The 15,533-nt window shown below is 42.2% G+C and overlaps 1 protein-coding gene across 1 annotated transcript in view; it reads left to right on the top strand.

The window, feature by feature from the left end:
* glt1d1 (glycosyltransferase 1 domain containing 1) overlaps positions 1-15,533 on the top strand; it is a 52,685-nt gene that overhangs the window by 529 nt on the left and 36,623 nt on the right. Inside the window, exons 2-4 of the mRNA XM_078421162.1 lie at positions 2,949-3,097; positions 6,950-7,055; positions 10,295-10,346. Of these exons, the coding sequence (XP_078277288.1) occupies positions 2,949-3,097; positions 6,950-7,055; positions 10,295-10,346 (307 nt within the window). The remainder of the gene's footprint in view (positions 1-2,948; positions 3,098-6,949; positions 7,056-10,294; positions 10,347-15,533) is intronic.

The following is a 15,533-nucleotide window of genomic DNA, read 5'->3' as shown; positions in this document are numbered from 1 at the left end:
AGTGGAAATGTCAAGACAAGAGGATATAATAAAATAAACTACAGGTGCTGGTTTATACCAAGGATAGACACAAATTGATTGAGTAACTGAACCGGTCAGGCAGTATCTCTGGAAAAAATGGAGAGGTGACGTTTTGGGTCCGGACCCGAAGTTTCACCTATCCATTTTTCCAAAGACTGTCTAGAGGATGTCGCTTCAAGTGAGAGGGGCAAAGTTTGAAAGAAATGTGTGGGCAAGTTTTTGCCAGTGAGGGTCTGGGTGCCTGGAACACGCTGCTGGGGTGGTGGTGGAGCCAGATGCAATAGTGTCGTTTAAGAGGTTTTTATGTAGGCAGATAAGATTAATTTATCTTGACATCATGTTCAGCGCAGACATTGTTGTGGGGTGAAGAGCCTGTTTCTGTGCTGTACTTTTCTATGTTCATGTTCCAAGTTGGGCCAGTTGCTCAATGTTGGTTGGTATATTTCGATTACAACAGAGCTGTTCTTAATTTGGCTGCATTTCTAAGTATTAGAGCTGGTATTTTCTAAATACCTCACACACATTCCTTGCTTTTTGAGAGCTGATTATGTATGAATTCATAAAATTATAAACCAGAGTACAGCACAAGCAACCATGCCAAATTAATTGACACTGCATGCTCTATTTCAGTTTCGGAGATCCCTTTTCACTCCCATATCCTCATTGGTCTCCTGGTATTTGCATCCCCTCCAGATAGATCAGCTATGATTAACTGGCCTTTTGACTCTCAGCTGACATCACTGTCTTTTTTAGTCATTAAGTTTCTCTTGGTCGCCACAGTGTCACAAATATTCCCATTCAACTCTCACCATTCAATGAAAGTTAAAACGTTTTTGTTTTTTTCTGATTTATGATGAAAGTTTAGCGATCTAAAACATTAACTGCCAAGAGTGTTTAATTGTCGTATGTACTGGCAGCGGAACAATGAAACCTTGCTTGCTGCAGTTTAACGGGCCTGTAAATGCAATAACACAGATATATATATATAAGTAATCAGTAATATAATTAATACATTGTAATATAGTATATCTCCACTGCACCCTTTCAATGGCAAGTATCTCCTTTTTTAAGCAAGGAGACCACAGCTGAATACAGTACTCCAAGTGCACTGTCGCTGAGGTCCCAATATCAGGGCTTTGTCTGAAGTAAGACCTCTTTACTCATGCACTTGAATCCTCTTGTAATAAAGCTAGCAAAGACCAGTTTCTGTCCAATTTGCCTGCCCCACCCTCTTGCTAACTTTCAGTGACATGTTTACAAGACCACTTTGATCCCTTTTGAACGCTTTGGGACATTAAGGTAGAAAGCTGTGGCACCTTGCACCTGTCTGCATCAGTAGGACAATTGCAGAGAGTCAGCTGCTTCAACTTCCAGTGCGTGCACATCTCTAATCTGTCCTGGGCCCTGCATATTGATACAATCTCCAAGAAAGCTAACCAACCTCTCTACTTCCTCACGAGTTTGAGAAGATTCATCATGTTGCAACATACTCTTATCAAATCTCGGCAGGTGTACGGTAGAGACCGTATCGTCTGGTCAATAATAGTTTGAACCCCAAGAACAAAGGAGATTGCAAAGAGTGGTGGGCATTTCCTAGTCTATCATGTGTTTTGACCTCCCATCATCGATGGGGCACAGGAAGTCCTGCTTCCAGAGGCCGCTAATAGCATCGTAAACCCACACCACCCTGGCCACACACTCATCTCGCTGCTACCATCGGGAAGAAGGTACAGGAGGAGCCTGAGAACCATTAGTTACAGGGTTAAGAACAGGTTCTTGCTGTCAGCCATTGGGTTTTTGAACCACCCTGCATAATCCCAACCACAATCATAACCCTACCTCAGCACCTAACGACTGTGGACATTCCCCACTAAGGTTGCAAACATACACTGACTTGCACAATTATGGTCTGGTTTACCTCATTTGTTCTATATTTATTTCTTATTTTGTTGTGCTTAATGTACCTGTAAAACTGCAGCAAGCAAAAATTTAATTGTTCCTATCTCGGTACACATGAGAATTAAACACCCTTGACTCTTTGTTGTGCCAGCAATATTATCTAGTCTCTAGCAATTAAAAAATTCTTAATTGGAACTACAGTAATCATAGAAACATAGAAAAATAGGTGCAGGAGTGGGCCATTCGGTCCTTCGAGCTAGCACCGCCATTTAATGTGATCATGGCTGATCAGCTAAAATCAGTATCCCGTTCCTGCTTTTTCCCCCTATTCCTTGATTCCTTTAGCCCTAAGAGTTAAATCCAACTCTCTCTTGAAAATATCCAGTGAATTGGCCTCCACTGCCTTCTGTGGCTGAGAATTCCGCAGATTCACAACTCTCTGGGTGTAAAGGTTTTTCCTCATCTCAGTCCTGAATGGCCTACCCTTGTTATTACCGACCTCTTTATAATGAATTTTGATTATAGCGGACTGTCTCTTTAAGAACACAGGTTGCTAGTTGCACTGCAGGACGCTTTAAAATGGACAAGGCATTGAAATTGACAAGGCATTGCTTCCATTCAGATTTAACGCTGTTAAACAATGTAACAAACAGCCTTTTGTACTTTTAGCATGCAGCAACAATAATACATTTAGTTGTTAAAAAGAACTTTGCATTTGAAAATAACTTATAGTTTCACTGAGTTGTTTCAACTAAGTGGTTGTTGCGAATCCCTTACTTGGTGGACTCCTTCCCCCCACACCCCCCTACGGTCCGTTAGAACAAGGGTTTAATGTACCTCTACACTCTCAAGGACTCTAAAAGATCATGAAGGTCTCTTCTGAAGAAAAGCAGTGAAATTGTCTGTATAGTCCTTTTGTTGTTTTTAAACTGGCTAAAAAATATTTTTAATAAATCTCTCTTTGCATTCGTAAGTAAACCTTTAATATTTGCTAGAATTAAATCTTCCATTCTTTCCCTCGATTTAAGTGAATATATACAGAGTAGCGGCCATGTGTGTATACTAGAAGATATTGGTGATTTTACATCGTCTTCTGAGGTTGCAGACTTCATCTCCGAGAAGCAATTCGATGCAGTGCTAATAATCCATCTCTACAAAGCAGGAAGATTGCTGTTAGGTGCGGTAAGCTCCAATATTAATCATGGTCAGAGAGTTTGCAAGCTGCAAAAACAGGCCATTCAGCCATCTATATCTATGCTGACCATCTGTACAAAGCCCATTGCCTTTATGTATGCCTCTATATATTGAATATCCAGATCTGTATTCAGAAGAAGTATGAGCAATGTACAGAACCCTTCATTCAATACTTTACTCATCTAGCTCATGTATGTTCCTCTCAAACCTTTCTTGTCCTTTTTATTTCAATTTCTAGAAGCGTGAGCCTTCACTCCCTTCTTCCTTGTATACTGTGTAGTTTCACATTTTAAAAACTCTGTCGTTTACATCCAGCACTCCCTGTAATATGGAGCTCGATAAACTGCAGTTGCTGGAATCTAGAGCAAAAATATATCAAACTACTAGAGGAACTCAGCAAATCAGGTAGCACCTGTGGAGGGAAATGGGCAGTTAACCTTGTAGGTGGAGATCCTATCTCTGGTCTCAAGGAATGGAGGGGAAATGGCCGGTATAAGGAGGTAATTGGGGTAGAGAGAGTGGGGGAAGAGCTTGCACACGATAGGTGATCCAGATAAAGTGGAGGGAGAATGTCGGAGGTAACAATGGAGGCTGGGAGGTAACCAGGGGCTCGCATGATAGAATCTGATGTTAAAAGGAAAGTGATAGACGATAGACAATAGACAATAGGTGCAGGAGTAGGCCATTCAGCCCTTCGAGCCAGCACCGCCATTCAATGCGATCATGGCTGATCACTCTCAATCAGTACCCCGTTCCTGCCTTCTCCCCATACCCCCTCACTCCGCTATCCTTAAGAGCTCTATCCAGCTCTCTCTTGAAAGCATCCAACGAACTGGCCTCCACTGCCTTCTGAGGCAGAGAATTCCACACCTTCACCACTCTCTGACTGAAAAAGTTCTTCCTCAACTCCGTTCTAAATGGCCTACCCCTTATTCTTAAACTGTGGCCCCTTGTTCTGGACTCCCCCAACATTGGGAACATGTTTCCTGCCTCTAATGTGTCCAATCCCCTAATTATCTTATATGTTTCAATAAGATCCTCCCTCATCCTTCTAAATTCCAGTGTATACAAGCCCAATCGCTCCAGCCTTTCAACATACGACAGTCCCGCCATTCCGGGAATTAACCTAGTGAACCTACGCTGCACGCCCTCCATAGCAAGAATATCCTTCCTCAAATTTGGAGACCAAAACTGCACACAGTACTCCAGGTGCGGTCTCACCAGGGCCCGGTACAACTGTAGAAGGACCTCTTTGCTCCTATACTCAACTCCTCTTGTTACGAAGGCCAACATTCCATTGATGGGACCAAATAGGAGAGATGGGGTGGGCAGATGGGATAATTGGGTGGACTCTTGACCCGCTTAGTTACTCCATGACTTTGACTACATAAAAGACTTTCCTTGCCAGGAAAATAGGTAGATGGGCAACTAATTTAAAGAAAATCTACTTAAGTTAGTTTATCAAAATTTTCAATTGATTATTTGTGCATGATTTTTAGTTTCTTAAGTGTAAAAATGTTCTTCAGTATTTTAATAAACGCCAGATATTAGTGACTGTCAATGGCTGTCAAAGACATTAACCGATGCCAACGACAGGCAGTAAGCTGGGGGAGATGAATGCGCCCTTGGTTGACAATGCTGTTCTGCAAGAGCAGCCAGATTACTCTGCCCTAAACAATGCCTTGTATCAGACCATTCCCTCAGGTCCTCTCTCAGAGGCTAATCACTCGAGGGATAGAGGACAAAAATCTACATTAAGTGGCTTGCAATGCGTTAGCATGATAAAATCTCCATTATTAGCAGACAGAATGCAGTTCACTGCAGGAATATTCTCCAATATAAAATGAATCAACCAATGCAATGATTTCATGGAAACTTCGACCATATAAAAATGTTGCCTTTGGGTCGAGGCATTAATCATCGTAGATTTCGGGGCACAAGTATCCCTGACATTTTTCACTTACAATTTCTTCCTCTACCTTTTGTTTTGCAACCTATACAAAATGTTTTGGCACTACATGCAGATTTGAGTTCTTGCCAAATCCATACTTTGTCTGCTATGTGCAGTGTCCTCCATAATGTTTGGGACAAAGACCCATCATTTATTTGTTTGCTTCTGTACTCCACATTTTGAGATTTGGTACTGGCTCACTTATAGTCATTGATGATACAACTGCTGATGGTAGTAACTTAATGAATTCTGAAGTGTATAGACGCATCCTATCTGCTCAAGTTCAAACAAATGTCTCAAAACACATTGGCTGGCAGTTCATTCTATAGCAAGACAATGATCCAAACATACTGCTAAAGCAACAAAAGAGTTTTTCAAAGCTAAAATGTGGTCAATTCTTGAATGGCCAAGTCAATCACCTGATCTGAACCCAATTGAGCATGTCTTTTATATGCTGAAGAGAAAACTGAAGGGGACTAGCCCCCAAAACAAGCATAAACTAAAGATGGCTACAATACAGGCCTGGTAGAGCATCACAAGAGAAGACACCCAGCAACTGGTGATGTCCATGAATTGCAGACTTCAAGCAGTCATTGCATGCAAAGGATATGCAACAAAATACTAAATGTGACTACTTTCATTTACATGACATTGTTGTTTCCCAAACATTATGGTGCCCTGAACTGCGGTGGGAGTTGGGGGGGGGGGGGGGGGGGTATAAACACTGCTGTAATTTCTACATGGTGAAACCAAAATGTATAAAAATGGCCTTTATTAAAATCTGACAATATGCACTTTAACCACATGTGATTTTTTTTCTATTACAAATCTCAAATTGTGGAGTACAGAGGCAAATAAATAAATGATGGGTCTTTGTCCCAAACATTATGGAGGGCACTGTAGTTTCACTATTATTTGCATCAAGCACAAACATGAAACAGGCTGCTTTTGGGATTTAATTTCATGTAATTTGATTTATCGTTCTGATTGCCTTGAGTTATGCTCTTACTGACAGGTGGAAACATTCTCTCTCTGATTATCAAAACCTGTATTATTCAGGGATGTTTATTTGGCCATCTCACAGCCCTCAGATTTGAAGGGAAAGCTGCACTGGCAAAGTATGAAAAAGCTGATGGGTATAATCACACACTTCTAGTAACTCCTTACATCAACAAGTGTTTTGTACAGATTAAATATTTTGTTTGTATTCATTACCTGTTGTACAAAATCCAGAATGGGACTCTCCATTTGTTTTCTGCCTGTTTTCCTGTGCTTTAAATATCTTATGTAGCCATGTACTTGGTGTGGCTCTCTTTCTATCTTTCCCATTCTTAAGTGAAACTCACTGATCCCCTGCCCCAGCAGCCTGTAGCTTATTGTCAGGTACAAATCACTGAGTTGGTTTTAAGAATATAAGCTCAGGGTGAATTGCTAGCAGTGTGCCTCTCCTCATCTCAGATAGCCCACAAAATGCTGGAGGAACTCAGCGGCACAGGCAACATCTCTGCTGAGAATGGATGACGTTTTGGGTCGAGACCCTTCTTCAGACGTCACCCTTTCCTTCTCTCCAGAGATGCTGCCTGCCCTGCTGAGTTCCTCTGCATTTTGTATCTATCTTCGGTGTCTGCAGTTCCTTCCTACCCCATTCATCTCATCTTCCGTTGTTTTTCCTCACCTCATATTATTTCCACTTTTCTCTCTTTCTCTATTCCTGTCTCTCTTTCTCCTTCTAACATGTCCACTTTTAATTATATTTTTAAAGTGAATAGCAAAGCAAGTTGAAGCACTTTTTTTTGACCGATGGATTTGCACAGACATATTTAAACAGGATCAGACGTACCAATAAATGGGATTAACGCTAGTTTAAAATAATTGTTTCTTTAGACAGCGATGTGCCATATGGAGTTATATTTGGCGGAACAGACATTAATGAAGATATCAAGGATGCAAAGAAGCATGAAGTCATGGGGATTATCCTCCGGAGAGCTAGGTAAGAACGGCACTATTTTGGTTTCTTGTACGGTATAAGGGAAAAGGAATAACGCATCAATTCAACCTGTAAATCTGAGCTAACATCAATAAGAGCAGTAAATTAAATACATTAGGTGGCGCAGTTGGTAGCGCTGCTGCCTTATAGCACCAGAGACCCGAGTTTGATCCTGACCTCAGCTACTGTCTGTGTGGAGTTTGCACGTTTTCCCTGTGACCACATGGGTTTCCTCCGGCTGCTCTGGTTTGCTCCTACATTCCAAAAACATGTGGGTTGGTAGGTTAATTGGCTTCTGCAAATTGCCCCCAATGTATGGGGAGTGGATGCAAAAGTGGGATATTATAGAACTAGTGTGAACGGGTGATGGATGGTCTGTGTGGACTCGGTGGGCCAAAGAGACTGTTTCCATGTCGTATCTTTAAAAAACGATCTGCTCAATTAACTGCTGATTTTGGTGTGTTTGTAGATAAAGTGGAGATCAATTCTTATGACCTGTATACTTTTTATGTGTTCATGGTGAGGTCTGTTAGTGATGGAAAACGAATTTATTCCAATTAAAGCTGCTCTGTAGTGATGACAAACAATCCCAGATCACCTTGACATATCCAGCGGCAGAATACAATTCTCTCTGCTCAGTGCAAACAGCATAGAAAAATAGGTGCAGGAGTAGGTCATTCGGCCCTTTGAGCCAGCACCGCCATTCAATATGATCATGGCTGATTATCTAAAATCAGTACTCCATTCCTGCTTTCTCCCCATATCCCTTGATTCCTTTAACCATAAGAGCTAAATCTAACTCTCTCTTGAAAACATCCAGTGAATTGGCCTCCACTGCCTTCTGTGGCAGAGAATTCCATAGATTCACAACTCTCTGGGTGAAAAAGATTTTCCTCATCTGAGTCCTAAATGGCTTACCCCTTATTCTTAAGCTGTGACCCCTAGTTCTGGACTTCCCCAACATCGGGAACATTTTTCCTGCATCTAGCCTGTCCAATCCCTTAAGAATTTTATATGTTTCTATAAGATCCCCTCTCATCCTTCTAAATTCCAATGAATACAAGCCCAGTCGACCCATGCCTTATATTTCAACCTCTGTCAATAAATGAATCATAAAAGTTTTAGGCCGGATCTTCACATACTTCTGGAGAAACAATGAATTGCAAATGTTGATTTACAAGAACAAAAATGACACAAAGTGCTGGAGTAACTCTGCAGGTCAAGCAGCAACTCTGGAGATCATGGATGGGTGACGTTTCGGGTCAGGACCCTTCTTCAGAAGAGCCAACTTGATGTGCCAAATGGACTAATTCTACTCCTATGTCTTATGACCTATCCATTTCCTCCAGATATGCTGCCTGATTCCCTGAGTTACTCCAGCATTTTGTGTCTTTTTTCACATGCTTCTGTTTTAGTTCAGGGCTTGGCATCTGTTTTTCAAAAGGTGCCTGGGGATAATTGCCTCCAATACTGAAAAAAATGGGTAAATTGTTACTTTACTCCATAACAGTTCATTTAGTGGATCTTTATTACTGTCTGATTATTTTTAAACAGATTTAGAATCAACTTTGTCATTTCAAAATAATGTGCCCTATTGTACCTCCTTCATACATTGCATGATAACTACAGCAAACACATTTTAGTTTAGTTTTTAGTTTCAGCCCACCAGGTCAGTGCCGACCAACGATCACCCTTACACTAGTTCTATCCTACAGCCCAAGGACAATTTACAGAACCCAATTAACCTACAAACCTGTTCGTCTTTGGAGTGTGGGAGGAAACTGGAGCACCTGGGGAAAACCCATGGCACAGGGAGAACGTACAAACTCCGTGCAGACAGTACGCAGTGCAGTCAGGATTGAACCCGGGTCTCTGGTGTTGTAAGGCAGCAACTCTACTGCTACGCTACTGTGCCGCCCATGAATAAAATATGTGTGTTGTACCTGCAAAATATCAAATTCATATAAAAGTAACGATGAAAGTTCCAATTCAAACGCCATATATATGGATTTTATTGGAAATTTTAAATAAATATTTTTTGGTTGCATGTGATTTTTATTTTATTTTCATTATTTCTGTTATAATGACTTCACAATAGCAATTCTGTATCATTTCTCTAAATCTTTATCGGATTAGGGGCCTCATCAGATTTGATCATCGTGTTGATGGAAATAATTGCATTTTTTTTAAATCTCGATCCGACTTGCTAATTAGCCAGATCCAACAAAACCTATCAGAGTCTGAGAATATCATGGGTATTATCTGTCTTTGTGTTTTCTTATCGGCATTTTCTAGTTGGGTGAAATTCTGTGGAACCTTATTGATGTAATGACTGGAGGCTTATTAGTAGAGTTCTGTGCTCAGCATACACTTTGATACATCTTCACATCCCCTCCCCTTTCTGTGTTCCGCAGAGACCGTTCCTTCCGTAACTCCCTGGTTCACTCGTCCCTTCCTACCCAAACCACCCCATCCCCGGGCACTTTCCCCTGCAACCTCAGGAGATGCAACTCCTGTCCCTTTACCTCCCCCCTCAACTCCATCCAAGGACCCAAACAGTCTTTCCAGGTGAGACAGAGGTTCACCTGCACCTCCTCCATCCTCATCTATTGTATCCGCTGCTCTAGATGTCAACTTATTTACATCGGCGAAACCAAACGCAGGCTCGGCGATCGTTTCGCTCAACACCTTAACCAAACTGATCTCCCTCCCACTTCAAAACCCCCTCCCACTTCCCGTCTCACCTTTCCTTCATGGGCCTCCTCTAGTGCCATAGTGAGGCCCACCGGATATTGGAGGAACAGCACCTCATATTTCGCTTGGGCAGCTTGCAGCCCAGCGGTATGAACATTGACTTCTCCAACTTTAGATAGTTCCTCTGTCCCTCTCTTCCCCTCCCCTTCCCAGTTCTCCCTCTATCTTCCTGTCTCCACCTATATCCTTCCTTTGTCCTGCCCCCCCTGGCATCAGTCTGAAGAAGGGTCTTGACCCGAAACGTCACCCATTCCTTCTCTCCTGAGATGCTGCCTGACCCGCTGAGTTACTCCAACATTTTGTGAAATAAATATCAGTATCACTGCAATTTTGTTAATTAAAATGTCTTCAATTTTTCACTTTTTTTGAAGCATTGGCTTTATAATACCTGTGCTTTTTTTAGCCTAACATTTGCTGCAAATGTATCAGAAGCTGTCTTTGTGATCTATTTTATTATTCTTTTCCTAAAAAAACTCTTAAATTGCCAGGTTCCTGGTGGCTTTCACAGAGCAGTTGAAGAAAACAGCAGAGCTGCATTGGGTATGTATTAGAGAGCACAGCCTTCACTTGTTATGTGGCACTCTTAGCTTCATGTGCATTATACCATCATTAACGGGTGGTTTTCTAAGTGTTTCCAGGATCAATATCCTGTGTTCTTGAGAAATCTGGTCTGCGGGGGCGGCAAGGTGGCGCAGCGGTAGAGTTGCTACCGTACAGCGCCGGAGACCCGGTTCAAACCTGGCTATGGGTGCTGGCTGTACGGAGTTTGTACGTTCTCCCTGTGTCCGCGGGGTTTTCTCCGGGTGCTCTGGTTTCCTCCCACCCTCCAAAGAGTAAGGAGAGAGAGAGAGAGAGAGAGAGTAAGGAGGGAGGGGGGAGAGAGGGAGAGAGGGATGTAGAGAGGGAGAGAGAGATGTAGAGAGAGAGATGTAGAGAGAGAGATGTAGAGAGAGAGAGGTAGAGAGAGAGAGAGGTAGAGAGAGAGAGGTAGAGAGAGGTAGAGAGAGGTAGAGCGAGGTAGAGCGAGGTAGAGAGAGAGAGAGAGAGAGAGAGAGAGAGAGAGAGAGAGAGAGAGAGAGAGAGAGAGAGAGAGAGAGAGAGAGAGAGAGAGAGAGAGAGAGAGAGAGAGAGAGAGAGAGAGAGAGAGATCTGGCTTTGGAAAAATCATTATCCCTGGTGTGTGTAGGATAGTGCTAATTGATTGATACTTTATTATCACATGTGACATGTCACAGTGAAATTCTTTGCTTTGCACACCATACACAAAGTATGCAAAGAGTCGCCACGTACAGGGCGCCGACAATGTTACAAGTGTTCAATATAGATCCCAATGGTCCCTCTTTGTTCTCAACTGGCCCGTACAGTGATCGTTGGTCGGCGCAGACTCGGTGGGCTGAAGGGCCTGTTTTCCCGCTGTATCTCTAAACTAAATTTAGTTGATTCCTGGCTAGGTTAGAGAAAATAATTACCTTTCATAAGGTCATAAGTGTTAGGAGTAGAATTAGGCCATTCGGCCCATCAAATCTACTCCGCCATTCAATCATGGCTGATCTATCTCTCCCTCCTAAACCCATTTGCCTGCCTTCGCCCCATAACCTCTGACACCTAGACTAATCAAAAATCTATCAATCTCTGCCTTAAAAATATCCAAAGAATTCCACAGATTCACCACCCTTTGACTTAAGAAATTTCTCCTCAACTCCTTCTTGAAAGACCGTCCTTTAATTCTGAGACTATGACTTCTAGTCCTAGACTCGCCGACTAGTGGAAACATCCTCTCCACATCCACTCTATCCAAGCCTTTCACTATTCTGTATGTTTCAATGAGGTCCCCCCTCATTCCTCTAAACTCCAGTGAGTTTAGGCCCAGTGCCGACAAACGCTCATCATAGGTTAACCTATTCATTCCTGGGATCATCATTCTTATAAACCTCCTCTGGCCCCTCTCCAGAGCCAGCACATCCTTCCTCAGATATGGTGCCCAAAATTGCGCACAATATTCCAGATGTGGCCTCACCAGTGCTTTATAAATCCTCAGCATTACATCCCTGTTTTTGTATGCAAGCCCCCTTGAAATAAATGCTAGCATTGAGTTTGCTTTCTTTACTACCAATCATTTTCTCATTCATTGATTCAAAGGACTTTTCACTGCAAAATAATCATTCCACATAAATGGATTAATAGTTATACCCGTTGAGTTTTCAAAAAAAAATCCACTCCAACTCGTATTCCCAAGGCCCCAGGGGAAGATAAAGGTGCAACAAATCTGAACAATAAATAAAAACACAATTTCCTTCACCGACTCTTGACACAGGATCTGCTTTTATTGCATGTTAATTTTGCCACATCCCTCTTCTCAAGTGGAGCTGCATGAATACACATTACTATGCCAGTGTGTTTTAAATAATCACAAAAAAAATTTAAACCAGGATACACTATGTATTGTACTCTCTTCCAACATACCCTTGTTGATCTTGCGGAGATGTGATATGCATGGGCAACCTTTGCCAAGTATTAGCCTTGTCCCATCTTCGTATGTTAGGCCAGTGAACTCCCAACAGGTTATTTACTTTCAAGACATTTGCATTTTAGTCTGTAGAAGGGTTCTGACTTGAAACATTATCTATCCATGTTCTCCAGAGATGCTGCCTGGCCCATTGAGTTACTCTAGCACTTTGTGTTCTTTTGTGCAAACCAGCACCTGCAGTTCCTTATATCTGTATTTGAACCTGATTGGATGTTCTATATGTACACAGCCCAGCGAGTAATAATCATGAGCCAAAATGCTGGTAATGTTTCCCTTGCCTTTCAGCCACACTAACCTGAAGCCATTTTAAATCCACTAACCACTACATTCATCAATTTGTAACATTGTCTTTATTAATATATTTTGGATCATGAAGTAAATTAATTAGTCGGCCTTCTTGCATGATAATTATTTCAATCTCTTGCAAGAATTACACATTCTTATATAAGAATTATTCAGTGTATGTACAGTTGGTCCTGGGATCTGCAACATGTATTCTATCTTGCATATTTATCCAGGATATCAGGATATCAGTTGTATTTTGTAGCAATTTAAAAGTCGCTGCCAATGTTTTAATGTAATAAAATAATGGCTTGAATGTGAAGTGCGTAGTTTTAGCTGGGCAATGCAACATGAGAACATACAAACTCTGCATGTTTATGAACATACAAACTCTGGAGACATTGCAGGCGCATGCACCCCTGAAGTGCAATGGGATACTCGCCCCGGGAGATCAGCTATCGTGACCACTGTTTCTCCCCTGCCAGAAGTTCTGCCAAATAAGCAGCATAGTCCGTCTTTTAGCATAGTCAGCATAGTCCGCCTGTTGTAGCAACTACCTCTAGCAATTGTCCTGGGTCCTTATTGAGCTGGACTTCCCTACCACCACTACCATATTCCCAAACTAACCCAAACCAAACCCCAAAATCAACAGCTGTTGAGTTTAAAGAGAGATGAGACTGTACTTTATGTGATGAAGTCTAACCAATAATTGCTACATCTGTCTTCATTAGTACTCCATTCCAAACCGTTTTCGATACTGGGATAAATTTGCATCTTGCAGTTCTAAATTGCTTTAATGGATTATCCGCTCATTATAGGAACAGACTAATTTTTGTTCAAGTGAAGATTGGTCATTCACTACAGAAGCATGAACAATGTGCAATGCCATTTTATCACCCAGGCAACTCATTTCAAATTAACTCCAGTATCATCACTACTAAAAACATTGACTGTTTTATCCTTTGACTTCTCTGGGGAAGTCTGATGTATTCCCAACAAACTGAGAATTCAGTGCAAGTATGTGCTTCAAATGGAGGTGCTGCTGCCACACTCTCGGGAAGCTGTGAGCCAGATCATACGGGAAATATTGCCAAAGAAGAAGATTCCCTTTGACCAACTCTTTGCCTTATCCAACAGTATGAACTTTATTATCACATGTGACATGTCACAGTGAAATTCTTTGTTTTGCATACCAAATGCAAAGAGTCACCACATATAGGGCGCGGCCAAAGTTGCAAAGCATTCAATGTAGTCCCAATGGTACCTCTACGTATATTATACATGGGGGAGAGTATGAAGCCTTCTCACAGCCCAGCAGTATGAGCATTGAATTTTCCAAAAGTTTAGGTCTCCCCCCACCACCACCACACCACCCTCATGCGCAGCAATTTCTCCCGTTATCCCACTCCCATTTCCCCTTCCATCTATATACCACGTCTGATCTTACATTTCACTCCTCCTTATGTCACTCCCTTTTCTCTCCTTTTCATCTCTAGCTTTACGCCCATCTGCCATTCAACCCTTTACCCGTGTTCACCTGTCACTTGGCAGGCTTTGTCACACCCCACCTCTTTTCCAGCCTTCTCCCCCTACTTATACAATTAGTTCTGGAGAGGTGTCCAATCCATGTCCTCCAGAGATGCTGCCTGACCTGCTGAATTCCCTCGGCACTTTGTGAAAAGTGTAAACCAGTATCTGTAGTTTCTTGTGCTCCATAAAGCCTTATTTTCAGAATGTGTTTCGCTCATCTGTAACAACAGATTTAAGTGCAATGCTTTTTAAAAAAACGATTCCAGAAGGTGAACAACTTGGTGTAGCTGTGAAACAAGTATTGCATATATACATATTCAAATAACCTGCATCACAATGCACCTGCAGAATGAGTAGAGCCACTAGCCCGGTGATAACACTGTGAAACGTGTGTCGAGGCAACCTTGTTGCATGTGTACCATACACAGGAATAGCTAGCATTCTCAGAAGACGTACGAGATGAGTTCCACAGCACATGTGTCAGTGATATAATCATTTGCACTGGCCACCTGATATCATTGAGCAACCGCGAGTCTTGCCACTGTGGACACCTCGCATCATGCACACCTTGGGGAAAAGTCCACAAAGGTTGTGATTTCTTTCTAGTGTTGTGGGTGAATGGCATCACCTGGTTAGAAAAGAAGCACATTGTGGCAGCACAGAACCAAAAACAGAAATCAACCTGCAACTCTACATTTTGTGACCAACCCTTTGACCCAAATCGAGCTAAATACCTAAATGTAAATGAGAAGGAAGTGTTTGGGGACTTTCCGCTGCTGAAGATAACACCGCGCCACAATGTGACCGCTGTCCATATTATAAAATTGTGGGGGAAGCAAAATGCAACGATGCTTGTTTGTTCGGGAAGAATGCAGATTCAAAATGTCTCGCATTTCCCGTTGCTTCCAGTTGTTTAATAATGGCAGTAAATAGTACTGATGTTGAAAGGTCATTTGAATAATGTCCCAATGTGTAGGAAAGAACTGCAGATGCTGGTTTAAATCGAAGGTAGACCCAAAATGCTGGAGTAACTCAGCGGGTCAGGCAGCATCTCTGGAGAGAAGGAATGGGTGACGTTTCGGGTCGAGACTCTTCTTCAGAATTCTGAAGAAGGGTCTCGACCCGAAATGTCACCCATTCCTTCTCTCCAGAGATGCTGCCTGTCCCGCTGAGTTACTCCAGCATTTTGGGTCTACCTTTGAATAATGTCCCACGGTGGATTTAGATTTGGTTAATGGATAGAAATCAAAGAGTGAAAATAAACAGATCCTTTTGGATTGCAAGGCTGTGACTCGTGGAGTACCACAAAGATCGGCGCGTGGGGCCTCAGCTGTTCCTGGTGTGGATCAATGATGTGGCAGAGGGTTTGTCACAGACCCAAATGTGTT

The sequence above is a fragment of the Rhinoraja longicauda genome, chromosome 25, assembly GCF_053455715.1.
Source record: "Rhinoraja longicauda isolate Sanriku21f chromosome 25, sRhiLon1.1, whole genome shotgun sequence".
Lineage (NCBI taxonomy): Eukaryota > Metazoa > Chordata > Chondrichthyes > Rajiformes > Arhynchobatidae > Rhinoraja > Rhinoraja longicauda.
Note: the sequence above shows the minus strand (reverse complement) of the source record. Positions and strands in the feature narration are given on the sequence as shown.